We start from the raw sequence: 24667 nt of genomic DNA on the forward strand, positions 1-24667 counted from the left end.
TCCTCATTCTTTGAGAGAAGCTCAACCTCCACATACAAAGTTCCTTTCCTGTCTACTGCTCATTCTCCTTCTGACCTGGAGTAGTTTAGAACTATATTATTGATCTGCTTAAACTTAGATGCTGTTAATACCTTTTCTTGTTAAAATGTAGTAGCACCTCAATTCATTAATCTTTAAAAAAGGGAACAGAGCTAAAAGATATATTTATATATATATAATTAACCTTAATGTAACACAAAGAGTAAAATCAAATCATTTGTTCTATAATAGAAGCCAAGTGTAAGATAGCATTTTCCTGGACTCTCGACCGAATAGGGTAATCAAAATGTTCAAACAGTTCAGCTTTTTAATATTGAAGGAAAGTGGATCATTAATAATAACAATAATAATAATAATATTCATTTATTGTCATTGCGAGTACAACGAAATTAAAAAATAGCAATCCTGACGGTGCGTAAAAACATATATGCAATAAATGCAAAACAAATAAATACAAATATATTAAATACAAACGTTTTAACAGTGTGACCTAGTGCAGAAAGTAGTGTTCAGTTCTCGTATGGCCCTGGGGTAAAAACTGTTCTTAAGTCTGTTTGTTCGGGATTTGATCGACCTGAAACGTCGACCAGAGGGCAGAAGAACAAACAGACGGTGGCCGGGGTGGGATGGATCTTTTATTATTTTGCCTGCTCTACTGAGGCAGCGTAGGCTGAACAGGTGCTCCAGGGAGGGCAGTGAGCAGCCGATGATCTTCTGGGCCGTCGTGATGACCCTCTGAAGGGCCTTCCTGTCCTTTTCTGAGCAGCTGGCATACCATGTGGTTATACAGTATGCCAGCACACTCTCGATGGAGCATCGATGGAACAACCTATTTGGGCCCAAAGGGGGAAATAATATGGAACATGCACAGTGGGGGAATGATACTGCTTGATATCAGGCACTTTCTTTAAGAAAACTGCAAAGTTGAAGAACAAATATTGAACAGAGAAATAGTCGGTTGCCATAATGCTACAATTCAGAGGAATCCAACATCTATAGCTCAAGGCAAACAAATATGCACTGCTGCAGCTAAACAATGTGGACCACAACTAACTCGTTACTTTGAAAATAATTAAAATTTGAAAGGGCAGTAGATTTGTAGACCCAATTTCCACACAGGATCCAGTTTGAAACAGTCACTGTTGTTGGGAGCCAGGGTGTGGACTCAACATCGTCAATGACCTGGCTTCAATTCTCCAAGGAAACCCAAATGATGCCATGACAGAATACATGCAGTTACCACATATTTTTTCTTCTTTCAAGTTTTCAAGGACAATTGAGGATGAGTGATGGCAAAGCTTACATTGAGTGAGCGAGTGAACAATATTATGTGGTGGTATTCAGATAGAAAGCAGGCAATAATCACATGACAATAATAGAGAAGCATGCATCACAACAAGGTGTTGATGCTGTATGACATATATAAACAGAGGTAGTGGGGTGGGGGGGGCGTGATGAAATTGGAGTTACTACTTAATACCACAAAGTTCACACGGACAACAGCAGCAGACCCAGAGGACATGCTAAAGTAAAATAAGAAACATTTCAAATGAAAAATAATTGGGTAGAACCAAGAGTCCAACTCAGATGGTTTAGATAAATGATGCAATTATATCTGCAATAAAACAAGACCAAAAGGATTTGCTGCGCATATTCACACCCTCAGGGTAGTTGTGGGGTGGGGATGGGGGGTGGAGAAGAAAGCAAAATATTATGGCGTACAACATACACCATAATTCTTTGGAGGCACAAGAATCTGCATATTGTTTGGAGGCACAAGAATCTGCATATGCTGGAATCTGTAGCAAAATATAAAGTGCTGGAAGGGTTACGCAGCATTTTGGTGGGAATGACAGAATGTTTTGGGTCAGGAACCTTCTTTAGACTGAAATCTACCTGGAAATAGGATTTGGTACCGACTATTAAATACAAAAAGGGAAGTCGTACCAAACTTTTACAAAATACTTTGTCACAACTCCACTGTTTATAACTCCTGGCACATTTAACTATGTCACAGCCTTGGAGAGAGTAAAGAAGTGGTTCCCGAGGAAAACAGTATAGATTACTTATGCTGAGAACAGGGAACAATCTGGATCCTACATAAAAGCTATGGTATTGAAAATGGGGGAATGAGGGGAAGTTGACAGATGGACTAATAATGAATTTCAATGATGGTGAATAAATCAGTTCATGCAATGGCTATAAAGATCGACGTAAATGAATGCTAGCTGCAGATTAAAAAATAAAGTGCTGCAGCATCCGCAGAGAGAGTGAGCTAATGTTTCAGGTCAAGGAGATTGCTACTAGAAATCTCCACTACAGTCTGGAGCAAAAATCAAATTGCTGAGGAACTCAGCTGGTCAGGTAGCACCTGTGGAGTGTCTTGATCCAAAAAGTCAATTGTCCATTTCGCTCCAGTTATGAATTGGGTTCCTTCAGTAGATTTAAAGGTTTCAGGTCAATGTCTTTAATCAGAAAATGGAAAATGTTTAGGTACAGTTAACATTGTGGAGAAAAAGGCAAACAAAAAATGTTTAAAAGATGGAGTGTTAGATGGTGGTGCCAGCATAAAGAAAACTGGAAATAAATTACCAAAGGTTACACTATCTGCAGGAGGTGTAATGTGAATGAAATCTGAAAACACCACAAAGGGAAAATAAACAATGAAAGCGAATACACAGCTGGAAAAGCTGCTTATCTGAAGTTATTGTAATCAAGATCAAGTGCGGAAAGCTGCCATTTGCCCAGTCATAGCTACACAGCAAGGAAACAGTCTCTTCTGCACACTGAATCTCCGCCCATCTATTACAGTAATCCCTGTGAAACATGAAGCACTTAGGCTTTCTCAGGAACAATGCAGATTTAATTGCATAGGAACTTCTGAGACATTACTTTTCAAATACATATGCAGGAAAGTGACAGATTTGGGGAAAGACGGGTGTCGTTCTAAGTGGAGCGGGTCATTCAAACAACATGCTGTAGAGCTAGATCCAATGATCAGAATCTCACACTGGCACACCACTCATCGTACCATTTAAATGTGTGGCTTCTGGAAACACATCATACTCTCAAGCTTAATGGCACCAATTAAGTCTCCTTCTGCATTCTCTCTACAGGAGGGGGAAAGTTTTAGCCATGAAAAATCTCCCATTCAGGATATTTAATACTGCACATCTATGTTTAGAAATGTGGGAATAAATTTAAAGTTAACAGATAATGGGAAATTCTCACGATATGCATGTAAAGAACTCAGAAAAGAATTATTCCAGATTGTTAGATTGGCAAAAACATGGTGATTAGAGTACCATGAATACCAATTGGCTTCCACCACATCAAAACCTTTTACCACACAACTCCAGAAAGCAAGTTTTACTCTACAGTTCTGGTCACCTCCACTGCTGAGAATCACGTCAAAGATGGTTGCCAGTCCAGACCACAACTATCTCTCCTAACGCGAAAGTTGTAGCATTCCTTTCAGGTCTGCTCATGGGTGCGATCACCACTCAGGTTTCATTTTTGGTTTGAATGGATATTTCTAATAATCCATAATTATTTTCACATCAAGAGATAATTTAGAGATTTTTGAACTAAATGAAGAAATCTGATATTTCTATAAATGTTACCTGGTGACAGTAACTGGCATGTATTGTGATGCAGAGTTTGAAGCCAGGTTTTGTTTAAAATATCATTTAAATGGGGAAATTTACCAATGACCACGCCCAGTCAACAAAACTCCTCAAACTGCCAAAATATACAAACATAACTTCAAACTGGAACAGAAAGTAACAGTGATGTAAAAAACTCCAGCTTTAAAACGGTTTAATAAGATGGTTACATTCCCAATCATAAAAACTATCATAACTTCTGTACCCATCACCTACATACAAATAAGGAATAAAATTTCCAAATCTAAAATTCCCCACTCATCCTTTAACCTATAGCTTTACTTTTAATTTGCTCTCAGGAAGGTGAAAGCAAATACCAGGTGCAGGTATATGGACCCAATAGAATAAAAGAGCATCAGTTGGAGCCACAAAAATTTACATCAATCAAACGCAACAGACTATTTTGAAAAACATTACTTTTAGTTTGCTGAAACAACCAATTGATCAAGGGGTGCACTGCTTACCTTATCCAACACAACATCACTAATTGCTGGTAGACCTTCAGGTTTCTGCATACTAGCAGAGATGAACTGGAACCCCAAGAGAAATTCACGGTCATATTTCTTCTTATCTTCAGGATTAAGTGGCTTCCAATTTTCTAATGGGGTGAATTAGAATAGTTAAAAGTCAAATCATAACATTTCAACTTTATAAAACACTGCAACCATCTTACATTCTTCCCTCCCCAAACTTTGTTCTCAAAAATCTTGTGGCAGCTTGGTCTTTGGTCGTTCTTAAAACAAACTTGTCTGGTCTAAGGCCCTCAGCTCTACCTCCACAACACAAGGGAGCAAAAGCACCAAACATATTTACAAACTGTGCTGGATTGAAGAACCTCAGGAGCAAAGAACAAACTCAGCTGCAAATTTCCATCATGTCAACGTTAAAGTCGCTAAATGACCTGTCTTCTAATTTAAACACCGGGTACAAGACAAAAAAATTACAAAAAGACAAAAAGATCTGGGTGTCCTAGTGCATCAGTCACTGAAAGGAAGCATGCAGGTACAGCAGGCAGTGAAGAAAGCCAATGGAATGTTGGCCTTCATAACAAGGGGAGTTGAGTATAGGAGCAAAGAGGTCCTTCTGCAGTTGTACAGGGCCCGAGTGAGACCACACCTGGAGTACTGTGTGCAGTTTTGGTCTCCAAATTTGAGGAAGTATATTCTTGCTATTGAGGGAGTGCAGCGTAGGTTTACTAGGTTAATTCCAGGAATGGCGGGACTGTCATAGGTTGAAAGACTGGAGCGACTAGGCTTGTATACATTGGAATTTAGAAGGATGAGAGGAGATCTTATCGAAACGTATAAGATTATTAAGGGGTTGGACACCTTAGAGGCAGGAAACATGTTCCCAATGTTGGGGGAGTCCAGAACAAGGGGCCACAGTTTAAGAATAAGGGGTAGGCCATTTAGAACTGAGATGAGGAAAAATGTTTTCAGTCAGAGAGTTGTGAATCTGTGGAATTCTCTACCTCAGAAGGCTGTGGAGGCCAATTCTCTGAATGCATTCAAGAGAGAGCTAGGTAGAGCTCTTAAGGATAGCGGAGTCAGGGGGTATGGGGAGAAGGCAGGAACGGGGTACTGATTGAGAATGATCAGCCATGATCACATTGAATGGCTCGAAGGGCCGAATGGCCTCCTCCTGCACCTATTGTCTATTGTCTAAACTGGTAACCGCAACAAATTAAGACAATTGCACCGTTTATTTGCCATTGTCCCAAGTAGAACCTTGTAATTGCTTACTAACAGTATTACATAGGATTTTCTCATTAGTATCTAGTTGATATGTTACTTTTAATAAACCAATGCATAATAGGCATTGCTTTAGCATGCTAAAAACGGGTAATGTTAAAATTAAAGATTTTCAGAGGGGTTGATATTTTAACATTAAGAAATTGCGCTTGGATTCTCAAGACTTGACAAGATATACCCAGTGCAGTATGCACCAAATTAACCCTAGTACCAATGATGTATATATTACCTCTCCAAATCCATTTATAGAAACATAGAAAAGAAAACATAGAAAACATAGAATAGAAACATATAATTTATGTGGAAAATTATACTGGAATTAACCCTAACCTCAAAGGTCGCTGTCAGAATTGAAGCTTCCTAAAGTAGAACCATCAACTGATCAAATGCCAAGACATAGCATTATAAGCAAATTCCCACTAAACTTCAATTTGACATCCAAATAATGCATTTGTCTTGAACACAAATTGATGTTTCTTGAAAAAAAAATTAAATACTGGAAATACTGGAAATCGAAAAATCAGAAACTTTTGAAAACAGCGATCTGCTGTTTTCAAAAGTTTCTGATTTTTCGATTTCCAGTATTTGCAGTTTTTAATTTTTTTTTCAGCATCGGTGGAAAGAGAAAAGGAGTCGACTGAGATCAAAACCCTTTTGACCAAACTGGGAGAGAGAAAAGGACAGGTTGGGAGAGTGGGCTGAGAAGCGGCAGAGGGAATACAGCGTAGCAAGGTGCGGAGTCATGCATTTTGGTAGTAGGAATAAAGGTATAGACTATTTTCTAAATGGGGAAATAATTCAGAAATCTGAAGTGCAAAGGGACTTGGGAGTGCTGGTGCAGGATTCCCCAAAAGTTAATTTGCAAGTCGAATCGGTAGCAAGGAAGGCAAATGGATTTATTTTGAGAGGGTTGGTATACAAAATCAGGGATATAGTGCTGAGGCTTTATAAGGCACTAGTCAGACTGCATTTGGCATATTGAGAGCAGTTTTGGGCCCCATATCTGAGGAAAGATGTGTTGGCACTGGAGAGGGTTCAGAGGAGGTTTACGAGGAAGATCTCAGGGATGAATGGATCAGCATATGAGCGTTGGGCCTGTACTCACTGGAGTTTAGAATGATGAGAGGGGACCTCATTGAAAATTACCGAATAGTATAGAGTGAATGTGGAGAGGATGTTTCCACTAGTGGAGTCTAGGACCAGAGGCCATAGCCTCAGAATAAAAGGATGTACCTTTAGAAAGGAGATGAGGAGGAATTTCATTAGTCAGAGGGTGGTGAATCTGTGGAATTCATTGCCACAGACAGCTGCGGAGGCCAAGTCAATGGATATTTTTAAGGCATAGATTGACAGATTGATTAGAAAGGATGTCAGATGTTGGAATCCTGAGCAAAAAGGGTGTCTAACTAGTATGTTAGAGCCTTTACAAATTCCTTGAATAGTTGATGTGGAAAAAACAAAGACATATGTAAAGGTTCTAACATATAAGTCAGAGCTGTAGAAGATGCCCACATCAGGCTTGTTATCCATTCCTAAAAGTGGCAGATGAGATCCTACTCCCAAAACAGCTTCTTTTGAATAGACACAAATAATCCAACACCCTAGATGGTATTTATAAATAACTGATCTGGTTATAATGTGCCATTATTTTGTGGGAGCAAGCTGAATGTGTATTTGTTTGCGATATTTCCTAAAACACAATGGCAACATTTTGGAAGTATTCATTGGTAGTAAGAGTTTGACAAGACGTGACACTTTGTCAACACCCACATTTTTCCCCACTCCGGCAAAGAATGGTCCTTCTATTTCACCAGTTCTTAAACCACATTTTTTGTCCTAAAACAGTACTTATGTTGCCTGATCTTTTCATCAATCTTCTGCCTTGCATCTGGCCACAAACTGCCCATTTAGCACTTTCCTCACCCACTGTCTCCTCATCTTGAAACTTTCAACTTCTTCTAGTCTGATAATGGCCATCTACTTGTAACATTAATGATTTTGGTCTCCACAGGTGCTACCTGGCTCAAGCCAAGTCTATTTTGTTATATGAACAACTATGGTGATGTACAGGTCCAATGAAAATCTATCTTGTAGAGATTCACTGGTAACATTGACTTGAGCAACACACAAAATCAGAAACAATACATAAATCTCAAATGCTACGAGATTGAAAAGAAGACTACAAACATCAAGACATTAATGCAAAAATCTACAATTAGAAAACAAGTATCAATAGTATAGTGTCAAATATGGTTCATACCAAAAGACAAACTACAGTGAGAGGCAAGTATGAGCATGATTTACAGCCATGATGTGTGGATCCAGTCATACTATCTGGCACTTGGTCAGGAGTACAAGAACAGGACATGCCACAAAATTATTTCACTCCTTTCCTGGCAAATGTTTTAGTGATCAATTGAATGCAAGAGGCACAAATGCTGGCATGGGAGGATGGGGCCACAAAATTATGAATATTGCTCAGTGAAAATAGACACCTTAATTCTCTACGGGCTCTGAAGATTGGAAGAAAACAGTAGTGGGCTTGTCTGAGCAAGCAGTCAAAAAAAAGATGGAACTTGAGCCCATTAGGAATATTTTATTGGATTAACGTAAACAAAAATTCCAGTTCAATGACCATGCTGACAATCATGATAACATCCATGAAACAGAGGTCACTGGACAAAAGAGTAATGAAGATTTCACATCTTCATTTCCATTTCCTATTCTGACTTGGCTTTGAGGGATGATGGTAAGGAAATAAAAACAAAATTTATTTCAAATCTATGGGCCCTTCATGGAAAGTTGTCACCCAGTGATGGAATATTTCAAATATAGAGGTTACATATCAGCGAGGATTCTTGGAAACAGTGTAACAGCCAAGTTAACCGGACATACTGTGATGGTAAAAAGCGACAAATCCAGAAAAAACTATACAACAAACTTTAAAACTAAAATTTCATAATAAATTGCTCTGGTGACATAACTCTAGATGTAAACATACCATTAAAATAATTAAATACTGCTTGCGTAGGAAGCAGTAAAGTAGTAGGAAAGAACTGCAGATGCTGGTTTAAATCGAAGGTAGACACAAAATGCTGGAGTAACTGGCAGTATCTCTGGAGAGAAGGAATGGGTGACGTTTCGGGTCGAGATTAATTGTGTATATTCAGTCTGAAGAAGGGTTTCGGTCTGAAATGTCACCCATTCCTTCTCTCCAGAGATGCTGCCTGAGTTACTCCAGCATTTTGTGTCTAAGCAGTAAAGTAGAATAGGGGACATCAGATTCCAGAACAGCCAACAATCTCATGAAATTAACATCAAGGCTACTTTCACATTTTCCCCCCACTGCACTTCACAAAGAATATATTGCCTGCCTGAAAGTGGAAATAAATTAAACTGATCATGCAATTTGGGCTCAGAAATTTCAGTATAAAGTTTTTCAGTGGAGACTACATCATAAGTACTTGCAATATTTGTATCTGATATTCAGCTAAAATATTTAGATTTTTATCAGTATATCCCACCTTGTGACAAATGAGTAAATCAAAAGCTTAAAAATGAAGTTATTAGATGAGCATAAGTCTATTACAGGTAGCAAAGCCTGGCAACTTTCATTTGTATACTAAAACACAATATCCCAATTAAAATATGGTACATGCAAAATAGATTGAAAAGTACAGAAACGGATGGAATAGTACAAATTTAATTAACAAAATAAATACAGGTGCTCCCCGGTTTACGATGTCTCGACTTGCGATAGTTCGACTTTGCGATGGTGCAAACGGCAGCGACGTGTAGCGAGCCGCAGCTCGCTTCCGTCCACGTGACCGCGTGCATTACGACTTACAATACTTTCAGTTTCCGATGGGTTTCTCAGAACGGAACCCCATGGGAAGCTGAGGAGCACCTGTAATGCATTGTACCCTTATTACCATTTAAGGGTTTCCTTTTGACAATGTTCTATTTCATTGCACCATTGGTAATCATGAAGATAAACTGTTTCCATTCAGCAAGATTGATTTACAGCCCCAAAGTGAGCGTTGCATTTTAGTATTGATTGCTGAGAGCTCACCTTCTTTATATTGATACTTTTGATCTGACAACTTCATTCCATCTGGCTTGATGTTTTCTACATCTTGTTTATCTTCCTTCTCCTCCCAGGTTTCATCGGGTTCGTCACGAGTCGGAGGGATTGTTTCAGTCACTTCAACACCTACAGCTGCAGGCTGGGCAACAGATTCAGCTGCAGGTTCTTTTACTTGAGACTGCAGAAATATAAACCCGTTATTTTTCAGATGACAACTGACATAATTTGAGACATGTATCCAAAACATTATGTTGGATTTCATAATGGGCACTCAGCTTGAGCCTGCATCACCATTCTACAAGATTGTGCCAGATCTTCTACCTCAGATACGTTTTTCAGGCCTTACTTAGTGTAGTTTATTGTCACGTGTACCGAGGTAGTGAAAAGCTATTGTTGCGTGTTATCCAGTCAGCAGAAAGACAAAGCATGATTACAATTGAGCTATTCAGTGTACAGATACATATGGGAATTATGTTTAGAGCAAGGTAAAGCCAGTAAAGTCCAATCAAAGATAGTCCAAGGGTCACCAATGAGGTAAATGGTAGGTCAGGACTGCTCTCTGGTTGTGGTAGGATGATTCAGTTGTCTGATAACAGCTGGGAAGTCTGGAGAGTTTTCACACATTTCTTTACCGTTTGCCTGATGGGAGAAGGGAGAAGAGGGAGTGGCTAGGGTGCGACTCATCCTTGATTATGCTGCTGGCCTTGCCAAGGCTGCGTGAGGTATAAATTGAGTCAATAGAAGGGAGGTTGGTTTGTGTGATGGTCTGGGCTGCGTCTACAATTTGCTGCAATTTCTTGCGGTCTTGGATGAAGTTGTTCCCAAACCAGGCTGTGATGAATCCTGATAAAATGCTTTCTACGGGTGCATTTGTAGAAGTTGGTGAGAGTTGTTGGGGCATGCCGAACTTCCTCAGCCTTTTAAGGAAATAGTGGCTTGTCGTGTTTTCTAATACTTCCATGCCCCCCCCAATTCCTTTGATATCGACAAACCTCACTGTTCTGAAGTCACTCTCCACAATTTTATGGGGTAGAACATTTCAAAGAAGCATCATAGAAATATAGAAAATAGGTGGAGGCCATTTGGCCCTTCGAGCCAGCACTGCCATTCATTGTGATCCTCTATAGTTTTTCCTCTATAGTAAGTGTCCAGGTGTAATCACGGCATGGCCAAATACAACTATTCTAAATATCACCGTGGCAAGATCCCCTTGTGTGCTTGCACTCAAATCCTTCCTCACAGCAGAATATTAGTCTTCAATGGCATATGTACAAGAAAAACAATTCATTTAAACACGAATATTGCCCAAATTCTTGCTACTTACAAACTAACCAGCATTTCAATTTTTCTACTGGTGTAGAATTTGCCATGCTTTTGTTGACCCTATCAGCTTGTCAATGACCCCACAAAGGCTCTGCACTGATCCATACTTGCGATCAGCAAAGTTGGAAATAGCAAGGAGGTAAATTACTGTATACCTTAGAGGATGTATTATACAGCAGTCTGACCTGCACACTTAGTGCCATTTACATATGTACAAGTTAGCACCAAAAGGTCTTGCCAAAAGCCATGTTTTGCAATCATCTGCTGTAAATAGTATTTCTAACTTGTTTTGCTTGATATTGCAATACCTCTTTGAAAGCATCGAGTAGATCTCCAACTGCTTCTTTTTTGTTTAAATCCTTCATTTTCCTCTTCTTCTTTGGCACAGATACAGCTGCAGCTGAAAAGAAGAGACGACAGTGAACTTGCATGCAGAAACTATCCAAGTCAAGAGTAGGAATCAAGAATAAATTAGCACAGTTGAGGATCAGCACGACTATTTTAAATACAGGTCCACCACCGATTTTCCAGCAACTGATGCTCCTTTAAACCAGACAAAAATACAAGTGCACGCTTGAAATCCCACTAGAAGCCCCCCTCCAAAATGTGGCACATCGTCCGGGTAAGGTGGCTGGTCTCTACGTCAATGGGACCTCTGCGCTAATTAGTGGGTGGAATTTGCTCCTAGCAGCCAGGGCTCTGGAACTCTAGCCCATCTCCACTCTCATGGCCGACCTGCACAGCCAATCGGCAGGTAGAGTTAGCCCCCTGCGGCCAGGGCACTGGAACTCCAGGCCAGCTGAAGCCGGCAGATCAGTTCCCATAGCCAACTACCGAAGCCAACGTCCGCGGGCCAGTATTTCAGTCCCTTGTAGGCCATGTCCTCTGTTGCTCAGGCAAAATGGATAATTCAGAAAGGCTCCAAGGGTGCTGGAAAATCGGTGGCACACTTGTATTACTATAAAACGAGAGTTAACTCTACGTTAGAACAATTAAACCGATTCATGAACAATTAGGGGAAAAAACTAAACACAATCAAGACATGGCCACTTGGTCTTTCACCACCATTCAAGATAATAACCAATTTTATCCCTCTCTCAACTGCACTGTTGTCCGTTCACCTAGCCACCAATTCCATAATCTATCAATAATATATTGGCAGTTTACCTGGTCTGCATAAACCTCGTGGGTAGAGAATTCCAGAAACTTACCATTCTCTCAAAGAACTTCATATTGACTTCAGTTTTAAATGACTGCCCGCTTATCTTATTACCATCTCCTCATCTGACTCTCCAGCTGGCAGACACATCAAAACATTTATCCTGTCATACCCTCAAAGATCCTGTAAGAGATCTTCCCTCATTCTAAACTCAAAAATAAAAAGGATCGAACTTTTTAGTTACTCACGATAGGACAATGAGATTATCACATGTATTGTTCTGGTGGACTGATTCCAACACACCATCTCGAAAGGGGACTAAAGCTGGACACCTTACTCTAATGCCTAGCCTCGCTAGCATATATATATATATATATTCCTATAAAATCGTAATACAGGAAACTCCTAATTTTGTTGCTCTTCAAGTAAAGGAAGTCAACCCTAAAAGAACTCACAAATTACTATCGCAAATATTTGAAATATTTGCTCCCAGAATGTGTGAAAAAAATAAGATAAATGCAAAACTAATATTTTTTGATGATAAACACAAAATGCTGGATTAACTCAGTGGGTCAGGCAGCATCTCTGGACAAAATAGGTGACGTTTCGGTCGGGGCCCTTCTTCAGACCAGCATCTGCAGTTCCTTCCTTAGTTACTCCAGCTTTGTGTCTGTATTTTCTCTTGATGCATGCACAATGAAGAAGGTTGGCATTATGAAATATTGCAATTCAGACTGTTTTATAGGATTGCAATCCTCTCCTAAATGTATATACTTCTCTCAGGTCAACACTCAGCCTCCAATGCACTGGAAAAAAAATCCAGGTTTGTCCAATCTCACCTTACACATTCCAGTCTCGGCCGCAGGGACTTCCACCCCCTTGCGGGGACTGTGCGGGTCGGTCGGGGACGAGCTGCCTGTCCGTGGGCGTGGGGAAGAGAGTGGAAGTTTTGTTGCCTCCATCACAGTTTGGAGTCACTGTGATGGACGTTTGTGTTGGGGTTATGTGTCTTGTGTTCTTTTTTTGTATGACTGCTATGTAGTTTCGTTCGGTACCTCGGTACCGAATGACAAATAAAGCTCTGTTATACTGTTATTCTGGCAAAACTCTTCTGCATCCTCTCCAGTCGCCACACCCTTCCTACAGCATCGTGACGACAAATGCACACAATACTTCAAATATGGTCAAACTAAAGTTTTATACAGCTGCAACATGACAGGCTTTTATGCTCAATGTCCCGATCAATGAAGGCAAGCCAATCCACCATACACCTCTTTAACATCTTGAGCACTCATGTTGCTATGTTTGGGGAGCTGTGGATTTGCACCCCCAGATCCCCTTGAATGTCAATGCTCAAGGGTCCTGCCATTACTGTTTACCTTCCTCTTCCACTTATCTCCCAAAGTGTAATGCTTTACTTGTCCACATGCCATTTCTCCACCCACATTCCCAATTGGTTGAAATCCTGCTATATCCTTTGTTAACCTCCCACACTATACACGTAGTTCCAATTTTTGTGTCGTCTGCAAAGATACTAATTGGCCCATCTACCTTTACACTCAAGTGTAATCAAGCATAAACAGAGGTCACAGCAATATTCCTTACAGAACATTGGTCAGAGACCTTTAATCAACTTAATACTTCCATCACTACTCTTTCACAGAAAAGCCAACTTTACATCAAATCTACCAAGTCATATCCTTTTTGTTTTGATGTGTTTATGCTTTATTCTTAATTGTTAACTGTATGTTTGTGTTGTCATTTGTGAGCAGGGCACCAAAGCACATTCCTTGTATATGTATATACTTGGCCAATAAACTTATTCATTCATAAGTGATAGGAGTAGAATTTAGGTCATTCTACTTCAGGCCATCAAATCTACTCCACCATTCAATCAAGGCCGATCTATCTCTCCCTCCTAACCCCATTCTCCTGCCTTTCCCCCATAACTTCTGACACCTGTACTAATCAAAAATCTATCTCTGCTTTTAAAATATCCATTGACTTGGCCTCCACAGCCTTCTGTGGCAAAGAATTCCAGATTCAACGCCCTCTGACTAAAGAAATTTCTCATCTCCTTCCTAAAAGAACATCCTTTAATTCTGAGGCTGTGATCTCTAGTCCTAGACTCTCCCACTAGTGGAAACATCCTCTCCATTTCCACTCTATGCAAGCCATTCACTATTCTGTATATTTCAATGAGGTTCCCCTTCAATCGTCTAAACTCCAGCGAGTACATGCCCTGTGCCAACAAACGATCATCGTAGGTTAACCTACTCATTCCTGGGATCATTTTTGTAAACCTCCTTTGGACCCTCTCCAGAGCCAGCACATCCATGAATCCCATGCCTAACCCTTAAAAGCTTTAATGAAGGCCATGTACACAACATCCACAGCCCCATCTTTGGCACCTCATCAAAAAACAAGCTTGTAAGACATGACCTCCCCCACACAAAGCAATGCTGGCCATCCCAAACAAGTCTACGCTTTTGTCCTTACAAGCAAGTCCCAACCCTGAGAATCTCCTCGAGGAATTCAGTGAATTTTGAAAAACTTCAAATCGAAGAACTATTTCAACACTCACTTTTTAAAAACAAACCCCAAGTCAAATCCTTTGAATCCTTTGACTTTCTGCTTATAGTCCATTAGTTTCTCTAATACTTTGGTCTTTGTGAGCGTCTCTGTTACAAGTTCTTCCCTGCTATTTTAAACCATCTGATGTGGTGTCTGCGATGTTTGCAGTGGCTTCTATTGTGAAGATATTCTGTTTCCTGTTATTCATTTCAGTCTCATTCCACTCGTGTTCTATATTTACCTGGGCTTAACTTCTTCCTTTTTATATACACATAGCTCTTTCTATTTGCTTTGATATTACACACTAGTTTAGTCAAAATTTTCTGCCCCCATATTACCAATCTTCCACAATCGTTACTGAAAAATCCCGGCACTCTAATCTACCGTTAAACTTCACCACTTTAGAAACATAGAAACATAGAAAATAGGTGCAGGAGTAGGCCATTCGGCCCTTCAATATGATCATGGCTGATCATTCAGCTCAGTAGCCTGTACCTGCCTTCTCTCCATACCCCCTGATCCCTTTAGCAAAAAGGGCCACATCTAACTCCCTCTTAAATATAGCCAATGAACTGGCCTCAACTACCTTCTGTGGCAGAGAATTCCACAGACTCACCACTCTCTGTGTGAAGAAATGTTTTCTCATCTCGGTCCTAAAAGACTTCCCCCTTATCCTTAAGCTGTGACCCCTGGTTCTGGACTCCCCCAACATCGGGAACAATTTTCCCGCATCTAGCCTCTCCAACCCCTTAAGAATTTTATATGTTTCTATAAGATCCCCCCTCAGTCTTCTAAATTCCAGCGAGTACAAGCCCAGTCTATCTAGTCTTTCCTCATATGTAAGTCCCGCCATCCCAGGGATCAATCTGGTGAACCTTCTCTGTACTCCCTCTAAGGCAAGAACGTCTTTCCTCAGGTTAGGAGACCAAAACTGCACACAATACTCCAGGTGCGGTCTCACCAAGGCCCTGTACAACTGCAGCAGAACCTCCCTGCTCCTAAACTCAAATCCTCTTGCTATGAATGCCAACATACCATTCGCTTTCTTCACTGCCTGCTGCACCTGCATGCTTGCTTTCAATGACTGGTGCACCATGACACCCAGGTCACGTTGCATCTCCCCTTCTCCCAATCGGTCACCATTCAGGTAATACTCTGCTTTCCTGTTCTTGCCGCCAAAGTGGATAACCTCACATTTATCCACATTATATTGCATCTGCCATGCATTTGCCCACTCGCCTAATCTATCCAAGTCACTCTGCAGCCTCCTAGCATCCTCCTCGCAGCTAACACTGCCACCCAGCTTCGTGTCATCCGCAAACTTAGAGATGTTGCATTCAATTCCCTCGTCCAAATCATTAATATACACTGTAAATAACTGGGGTCCCAGCACTGAGCCTTGCGGTACCCCACTAGTCACTGCCTGCCATTCCGAAAAGGACCCGTTTATTCCTACTCTTTGCTTCCTGTCCGCCAACCAATTTTCTATCCACCTCAACACTGAACCCTCAATACCGTGTGCTTTAAGTTTGTACACCAATCTCCTATGTGGGACCTTGTCGAAGGCCTTCTGAAAGTCCAGATATAACACATCGACTGGTTCTCCCTTATCCACTCTACTAGTTACATCCTCGAAAAATTCTATAAGATTCGTCAGACATGATTTGCCTTTGGTAAATCCATGCTGACTTTGTCCGATGATTTCTCCACTTTCCAAATGTAATGCTATCACATCTTTAATAACTGACTCTAGCATTTTCCCCACTACCGATGTTAGGCTAACTGGTCTATAATTCCCCGTTTTCTCTCTCCCTCCCTTTTTAAAAAGTGGGATTACATTAGCTACCCTCCAGTCCTCAGGAACTACTCCAGAATCTAAAGAGTTTTGAAAAATTATCGCTAATGCATCCACTATTTCTGAGGCTACTTCCTTAAGCACTCTGGGATGCAGCCTATCTGGCCCTGGGGATTTATCTGCCTTTAATCCATTTAATTTACCTAACACCACTTCCCGACTAACCTGGATTTCCCTCAGTTCCTCCATCTCTTTAGACCCCCGGTCCCCCGCTATTTCCGGCAGACGGTTTATGTCTTCCTTAGTGAAGACAGAACCAAAGTATTTGTTCAATTGGTCTGCCATCTCCTTGTTCCCTATGATCAATTCACCTGTTTCCGACTGCAAGGGACCTACATTTGCCTTAACTAATCTTTTTCTCTTGACATATTTATAAAAGCTTTTGCAGTCTGTTTTTATGTTCCTTGCCAGTTTTCCCTCATAATCTATTTTCCCTTTCCTAATTAAGCCCTTTGTCCTCCTCTGCTGGACTCTGAATTTCTCCCAGTCCTCTGGTATGCTACTTTTTCTGGCTAATCTGTATGCTTCATCTTTTGTTTTAATACTATCCTTGATTTCCCTTGTTAGCCACGGATGCACTACCTTTCCTGGTTTGTTCTTTTGCCAAACTGGGATGAACACTTGTTGTAGTTCATCCATGCGACCTTTAAATGCCTTCCATTGCATGTCCACCGTCAACCCTCTCAGCATCAATCGCCAGTCTATCTTGGACAATTCACGCCTCATACCCTCAAAGTTACCTTTCTTTAAGTTCAGAACACTTGTTTCTGTATCGACTTTGTCACTCTCCATCCTAATGAAGAACTCTACCATATTATGATCACTCTTGCCCAAGGGGCCTCGCACAACAAGACTGCTAACTAACCCTTCCTCATTACTCAATACCCAGTCTAGAATGGCCTGTTCTCTCGTTGGTTCCTCGACATGTTGGTTTAGAAAACCATCTCTCAAACATTCCAAGAAATCCTCTTCCTCAGCACCCCTGCCAGTTTGGTTCACCCAATCTATATGTAGATTGAAGTCACCCATTATAACTGCTGCGCCTTTAGTGCATGCATTTCTAATTTCCTGCTTGATGCCATCCCCAACCTCCCTACTGCTGTTAGGTGGCCTGTACACAACTCCCACTAGCGTTTTCTGCCCCTTAGTGTTTCGTAGCTCTACCCATATCGATTCTACTTCCTCCAAGCTAATGTCCTTCCTTTCCACTGCTTTAATCTCCTCTCTAACCAGTAACGCTACCCCACCTCCTTTTCCTTTCTGTCTATCCCGCCTGAATATAGAATATCCCTGGATGTTGAGCTCCCAGCCTTGGTCACCCTGGAGCCATGTCTCCGTAATCCCAACTATATCATAATCATTAATAACTATCTCCACATTTAATTCATCCACCTTATTACGTATACTCCTTGCATTGAGACACAAAGCCTTCAGGCTTGTTTTTACAACTCTCTTACCCCTTGTACGATTATGTTGAAAAGTGGCCCTTTTTGATTTTTGCCCTGGATTTGTCTGCCTGCCACTTTTACTTTTCACCTTGCTACCTGTTGCTTCTACCCTCATTTTACACCCCTCTGTCTCTCTGCTCCAGCTCCCATCCCCCTGCCACATTAGTTTAAATCTCCCCGACAGCACTAGCAAACACTCCCCCTAGGACATTGGTTCCATTCCAGCTCAGGTGCAGACCGTCCTGTTTGTACTGGTCCCACCTCTCCCAGAACTGGTTCCAATGTCCTAAAAATTTGAATCCCTCCCCCTTGCACCATTTTTCAAGCCACGTATTCATATGAAATATCCTCCTATTCCTACTCTGACTTTGCATGCTTTAGCTTTTGACTTATTTTCCTTTGCCTTTATCAACAAAGATTGTTTATATTTCTGATTGTGAAAAATATCTACTAAGAATTATGAAACAGCTTAATTATCTGCCACAATGGGGTAAGTTTCAAATATGGCAAAAGGGAAACTGGTAAGCAAGCAATGATTTGCATGGCTCCGAGAGTAGAGGGATTGTTTGAATTCAGCACCCTGTGCTGAAACGCCTGAGCCTCAGGAACTCATTATCACTAGTGGTTTAATTAATCTTTGTGCACTGCCACCGATACGCATCCCTACCATATTACTGGGAAAGTCAAGATTAGCAATACTGGGACAATACTATCATCTCATTTGAAAGCTATAACCACTCTCTCCATCCAACACTCATTCCTCCAAATGGCACCCTACACACCTTCCTTCAAAACTCTATGCAAACTCATCTGTTGATCAACTCGACAGGAAGTGACACAGCTGGCGCCCTGGTGCCTTGGCAACAACCCGGAGCTCATTGCTGTCAAGACGGTGGAATTGATAGTAGACATTAGGAGAGCTCCCCCTCCCCTTCCCCCACTCACCATCAACACCAGTCACATCTGTGGAGTCATTTAAGTTCCTTGGAACCATCATCTCCAGGGACCTTAAATGGGGGGCAACCAATTCCTTGTATGTATACATACTTGGCTAATAACATTTATTCAAATTCAATTTATTCAATTCAATTCAATATTGATGTCTTCTCGGCTTAAAATAGAATTCAAGTCTTTCAAATAACAGCAATTCTAGCTTTTTAAAATTTCTAACATATGCTTCTTTTAATTTCGTTAACACCTCTTCAGGCACCTTTTGTTATTTACAATCCTTCATTGAGCCAGCTCCATCAACACTTTTAATCTATCTCTCTTCTCAAAGACTTTATTTAGTTTTCAATTTACCCTCCACAATCAAAATTTGTTTTAATCTTTGAGTTTTCAATTTTAAATGATAAATCATTAATGTTTCATTTTTCTCCAGATACTTGATTTGCTCAGTATTTCCTATACTTCTTATTACCGAAACCATCACTAGCCCTCCACAGTTAGACAATAGACAATAGGTGCAGGAGTAGGCCATTCAGCCCTTCGAGCCAGCACCGCCATTCAATACGATCATGGCTGATCACTCTCAATCAGTACCCCGTTCCTGCCTTCTCCCCATACCCCCTCACTCCGCTATCCTTAAGAGCTCTATCCAACTCTCTCTTGAAAGCATCCAACAAACTGGCCTCCACTGCCTTCTGAGGCAGAGAATTCCACACCTTCACCACTCTCTGACTGAAAAAGTTCTTCCTCATCTCCGTTCTAAATGGCCTACCCCTTATTCTTAAACTGTGACCCCAAGAATTCTTATGGAGTCTTGAACCCAAAAGAAATTATCTTTCTGCAATTGCAATTTGAAAAACTATTCTTTTAACAACCATTCTGGAATACCCATTCTAACACTATAGCAGCACAAAGACCAATCACCACTGGATTCTTGGTGCAACGAAACAATGAACAGAATCATGTCATATTCCAGATGTTTTAAGTACACATCATACAAGCATCAATGCACATATATTAAATTATGAACCAGATACCACTAACTGAAAATTATACTTAAAACAATTCTCTTACGCCTATAGTAATAAAAAGCTGCTGGTTTATACCAAAGACACAAAATGCCAGAGAAACTCAGTGCATCAGGTAGCATCTCTGTGATGTTTCAAGTCGGGACTTTTCTTCAGACTGAAGTAGGATCCCAACCCGAGAAATCACCTGCCCATGTTGTCCAAAGATGCTGCCTGATCCGCTGAGTTCCTCCAGCCTTTTGTGTCTGTCTTTTACACCTGCAAAGTTTGAGGGAAAATAAACTAATACTGATGTCCAGATATGAAGGACTCCCGGACAATATCACCTCTGTCAAAGTGCCAGCAGAATCACAGAACTTATTGTTTTAAACTGTCATATTAACGAGAAAATAAGGTATTTATAGTAGTTAAATAACAAAGAGTAAGTAGGCATGGGGCAGGTATAAACAGTTGGGATCAAGTATATCCCTGGAGGAGTTCTGGGAACTAAGTAGCAAGATAAAAAGGAAAGAGGGGGGAAAAAGGGGACAGGAGATGCTCTGGCAGACAGCAAGGACAATCCCAAGAGATTTGATTACATAAAAGGAAAGAGGGGGGCAAGAGGGAAGAGGGGGGAAGAGGGAGGGACAGGGAAGGAGGCCCCTCAGGAATCAAAGCGGTCAACTCTGCATGAAGCCACAGGTGGACATGGTCCTCAACTAGCATTTCTCCTGTTATTACCGTGGTATCGTCAGTGGGAAGCGGGGGGGGGGGGTGGGCTAGGGAAAGGGAGAGGGAAGGGGAGAGGGCAAAGGAAAGGGAGAGAGAGAGACCCATCAGGAATCAAAGCAGTCAACTCTGCATGAAGCCACAGGAGATGGACAAGGACGTCAACTAGCGTTTCTTCTGTTATTACCGTGGTATCTTCAGTGGGAAGTTAGACTAGAAATTGCATGTGCCCTGGTTGAAATGGGCTATACTGTTACCACAGTGACCATGTGTGTTTGTCAGCTATATAAATAATTTGGATAAGAACGTACATGGCATGATTAGCAGATCTGTGGATGACACAAAAGTGCGTGGTATTGTAGATAGTGTGGATGGTTGTCAAAAGATGCTAGGGGATCTTGCTGGGTTGGTCAGGTGGGCTGCGGAATGGTTGATGGAATTTAATGAGAATATGAGGTGTTGCATGCTGGGAAGTCCAACATCGACAGGACCTACACAGTGAACAGTAGGTCTCTGGGGAGTGTTGTAGACCAGATGGATCTAGGAGTGCAGGTGCATGGTTCCTTGAAGGTGGAGTCGTAGATAGATCAGGTGTTCAAGACCCCTCGACCCGAAACATCACCCATTCCTTCTCTCCAGAGATGCTGCCTGTCCCGCTGAGTTACTCCAGCTTTTTGTGTCCATTGTTAAGTATATGTATTGATGTCAATTAAATCTCACTTGCAGTCCAAAGCGATTTTGGTGCAAGTTGAGATGGTTATAGGGCCATACAGCGTGGAAACAGGCCCATCGGCCCAAATTGCCCACACCAACCAACTTGTCCCATCTGCCTATGTTTTGCCCATATCCAAGTCTGAAGAAGGGTCTCGACCCGAAACGTCACCCATTCCTTCTCTCCAGAGATGCTGCCTGCCCCGCTGAGTTACTCCAGCTTTTTGTGTCTACCTTCGGTTTAAACCAGCATCTGCAGTTCCTTCCTACACATATTTAACAATGGACTTTGTTTGCAATGCTACACAATCCAGCATTTCTTTTTTTTTTTAAATAAACAAATAAGCTGTACAATTCTCCCCAATAAGTTACAAATTAAACTGCGATTCCTAGTTTTTAATGCTAGTACAATCAAATGGGTTATAATGTTAAATCACCACCACAGTGACCTCTAATTCAACTCTCAATATCTATTACTAATACCTTGCATAGAATTTTCGTTAATCTGGGATAAAGTAGCTTCTGATGGCAAGGCATCTTGCATTTGGACTTCTGCAATATCCTCCTCTTCCTCCTCCTCCTTTTCCTTCTCCTTCTCCTTCTCTTCAGAAGGTGCTACTACTTCTGCATTCTCTTCACATTTCGGTGCCTCGGGCTCAGAAATGGGACTGATGTGAGATTCCTGCAGAGCTTCTGAAACGTCAGAATCCTGCTCTGTTGAAAGCTCCAGTCCATTTGTCATTTTCGGTTCTTCAGGTTGTACAATGGGCGAATCCATTACAGGTTCAAGTGGAGGTTCTACTGGAGGTTCTAATGAAGGCTCCGACACTTGACAAGACTCAACTTCCTCTGCTGGTGTAAAACCATTACTTTCCACGGTCAAGTCTTTTGGGGTACATTCTTCTGGAATCACCTCTTTCTGCAGCTCTTTTACCTCTGTTTCACTTTCTTGCATTTCTTGAACTGCATGTGTCAAAGAAATAGGTTCTGCCAAAGGATTTATTTCATCATCAACATCATCATCATCATCACCACCATCACCATCACCATCACCGCCATCATCACCATCAGGTGGCACAGAATCTGTCACAGTCACATCAAAAGAGACTGTAATGTTTGTGGTGTCCTCTGGCTCTGTGACGGTATTTTCTTGTACTTCTTCGGACTCTGGTGGTTTAGTGTCATTTTCAGTTTTGTTTTCTACAATTTCAGGCGAAATAGATCTGTCAAGTTGGTTTGGCTCTTCTACTGGTTTCGATATCACTGCAGGGGACTTTGGTTTGTCTACAAAAATCAAAAAAGATAATTTAATAGAAGTATCGCATACAATTCAAAAAAATTGGTGCTGAGTTTTAGGGAGTGACATCAACATAGCAGAGTTGATAATTGTCTAGACAGGGTTAGACTACAGATCAAAGTTGTCTGAAGTCCAATACGAGGACATGACAATGCAGATTTTTTTCAATAATATGTTTAAATCTTAAGCAACCAACATGTGCCTTTGAAAAGGACATTAATAATAATGCTGCTGTAATCAAGACTGGGTTCCAGCAGATGAGCCTTTACCAGATTTACCGGTGGCTTTGCACTTCAAAAAGTTAAGCAAGCACACAAAAAGGTGTCAAGTCACGCAAGGGAATAACCTACAAATTCCACTAACAAAGCATGGGACGTGTTACCAGCTCTGTAGTAGCTAATTCAACTGAAGAAAATGGCATTAGCAAAAATACTAAACAAATAAATTAAGGTCTATTCAAAGCCAACTTAACTTCGGAGGTTAAGTCACCAGGATATTATAAATTACTTAGATACAGTTTCTAGGAAAGTAGAGCGCCAGACCACTTTAACTACAAATTTGAATATAAAATCACCAGTTACAAAAATGAGCCCAGGAGCAAATTTCAACTAAATTATGCAATTTTGTTAGCTGCCATCCATACTGAATAAAATAGCACCACTTTTGTTGTGCAAGTACAAATTGTTGACCGGTTCCAGTGTTGGATGAGCAGCTGAGCATTTCCTTACCTGGCCGGATGACAACGGGGACTGGATGAGGACTTTCCCCATTTGCTTGTACAGCACCACTTCCTTCTAAACTTCCTGCAGACTGTGCAATGAGAAAGGACAGAATGATAGGTTTGTAACTAATATTTTTAACGTATATATTTGCTCCAAATAATGTAATGTCCATTTAAAATTGTTATTAAAGTTATGGCATTTAAGCTATTTGAAACAAGTAAAAACAGCATTACCGGGCAGAAATTACCAAATAGCTAGAGACGAAGCATCATCAATACTATTTTAATTTAAGTTGAGAGAATGTGGGGTTAAGTGTGAATGGCTGGTCGATGCTTAGCACATGTTCAAGTGAGCCAGAGCCAGAGCCAGTCTCCATGTTTCATCTCTGCCTTTACACCCTCCATATTCATTGAAGAGGTAATATTACGCAGCTAATATTACGCAGCTAAGTTTTCAATCGTAAAATATATATATTCTCAATCCCTACTTTTCACACAATCACAGAAAACCTACGACGGGGTGGAGATTATTTAGCTAACTGAATCAGCGTCAATCTAAAAGCCAGCCAGTCTAAACCCACCTTCCAGCATTTGGTCCATAGCCCTCCTCACATCTCAAGTACACATTCAAATAATTTTCTACCTCCCACATCCTTTCAGATGGCGAGTGTCGGATCCTTTATCACCGTCTGGGATAAAAAGAAATCCTAATTTCCTCTACACATTATTTAAATTAATATTCGCTCGTACATGATCCCTCGAAGGGAAATAGCTCCTTCTTAATCACTCTACATAACTTAGTCACCTCTCACCTCCCTGTCCAAACAGTCACATCTCACCTCCCTGTTCCAAAACAATCACCTCAGACCACTCAACCCTTCTTCCTAGCCAATATTTTCCTTTCCCCTAACAGAGAGTCCATGCCCCTCTCCAATGCGATCCCATCTTATTTGTAATGTGGTGACAAGAACACTACTCAAGCTGTAGCTAACTATTGTTGCAAAACCTTCACTGCTTTTCTTCTTCTTCTTGCATTTGAGGCAGCAGAAATTATGTAACGCCCTCCAGGCGCTGTAGCCAGTGCAATGTGCTGTTGTCAAGGGCCATGAGGTCTACCCCTCCACCAGGGGGACGGAGGACAGTGCAATCGATAATGATGTGCTGCGCTGTTTGCTGGTGTGCTCCACACACGCAGGCTGCTGATGAACGTAACCCCCAATGATGCATGTTGGCATTGAACCGGCCGACCCCTGTGCGGAGCCGGTTCAGGGCGACCCACTCTTTGCGGGGCATGTCCGAGCCGGGTGGGGCTGTGGTGTTCGATGCGACGGTGAATTGCGGAGGTCGCGATCA

General features: G+C 41.2%; 1 protein-coding gene across 6 annotated transcripts in view; it reads right to left on the bottom strand.

Annotated features, from left to right (window-relative positions):
- Window positions 1-24667, bottom strand: part of eif4g1a (eukaryotic translation initiation factor 4 gamma, 1a) — a 114572-nt gene that overhangs the window by 36356 nt on the left and 53549 nt on the right. For all 6 annotated transcript variants that reach the window (XM_078410180.1, XM_078410185.1, XM_078410184.1 and 3 more), the window contains 5 exons: window positions 23322-23403; window positions 21780-22580; window positions 11174-11265; window positions 9528-9720; window positions 4169-4302 (listed from right to left, as the gene is read on the bottom strand). In XM_078410180.1, the coding sequence (XP_078266306.1) occupies window positions 4169-4302; window positions 9528-9720; window positions 11174-11265; window positions 21780-22580; window positions 23322-23403 (1302 nt within the window). The remainder of the gene's footprint in view (window positions 1-4168; window positions 4303-9527; window positions 9721-11173; window positions 11266-21779; window positions 22581-23321; window positions 23404-24667) is intronic.

Source organism: Rhinoraja longicauda, chromosome 13 (assembly GCF_053455715.1).
Source record: "Rhinoraja longicauda isolate Sanriku21f chromosome 13, sRhiLon1.1, whole genome shotgun sequence".
Lineage (NCBI taxonomy): Eukaryota > Metazoa > Chordata > Chondrichthyes > Rajiformes > Arhynchobatidae > Rhinoraja > Rhinoraja longicauda.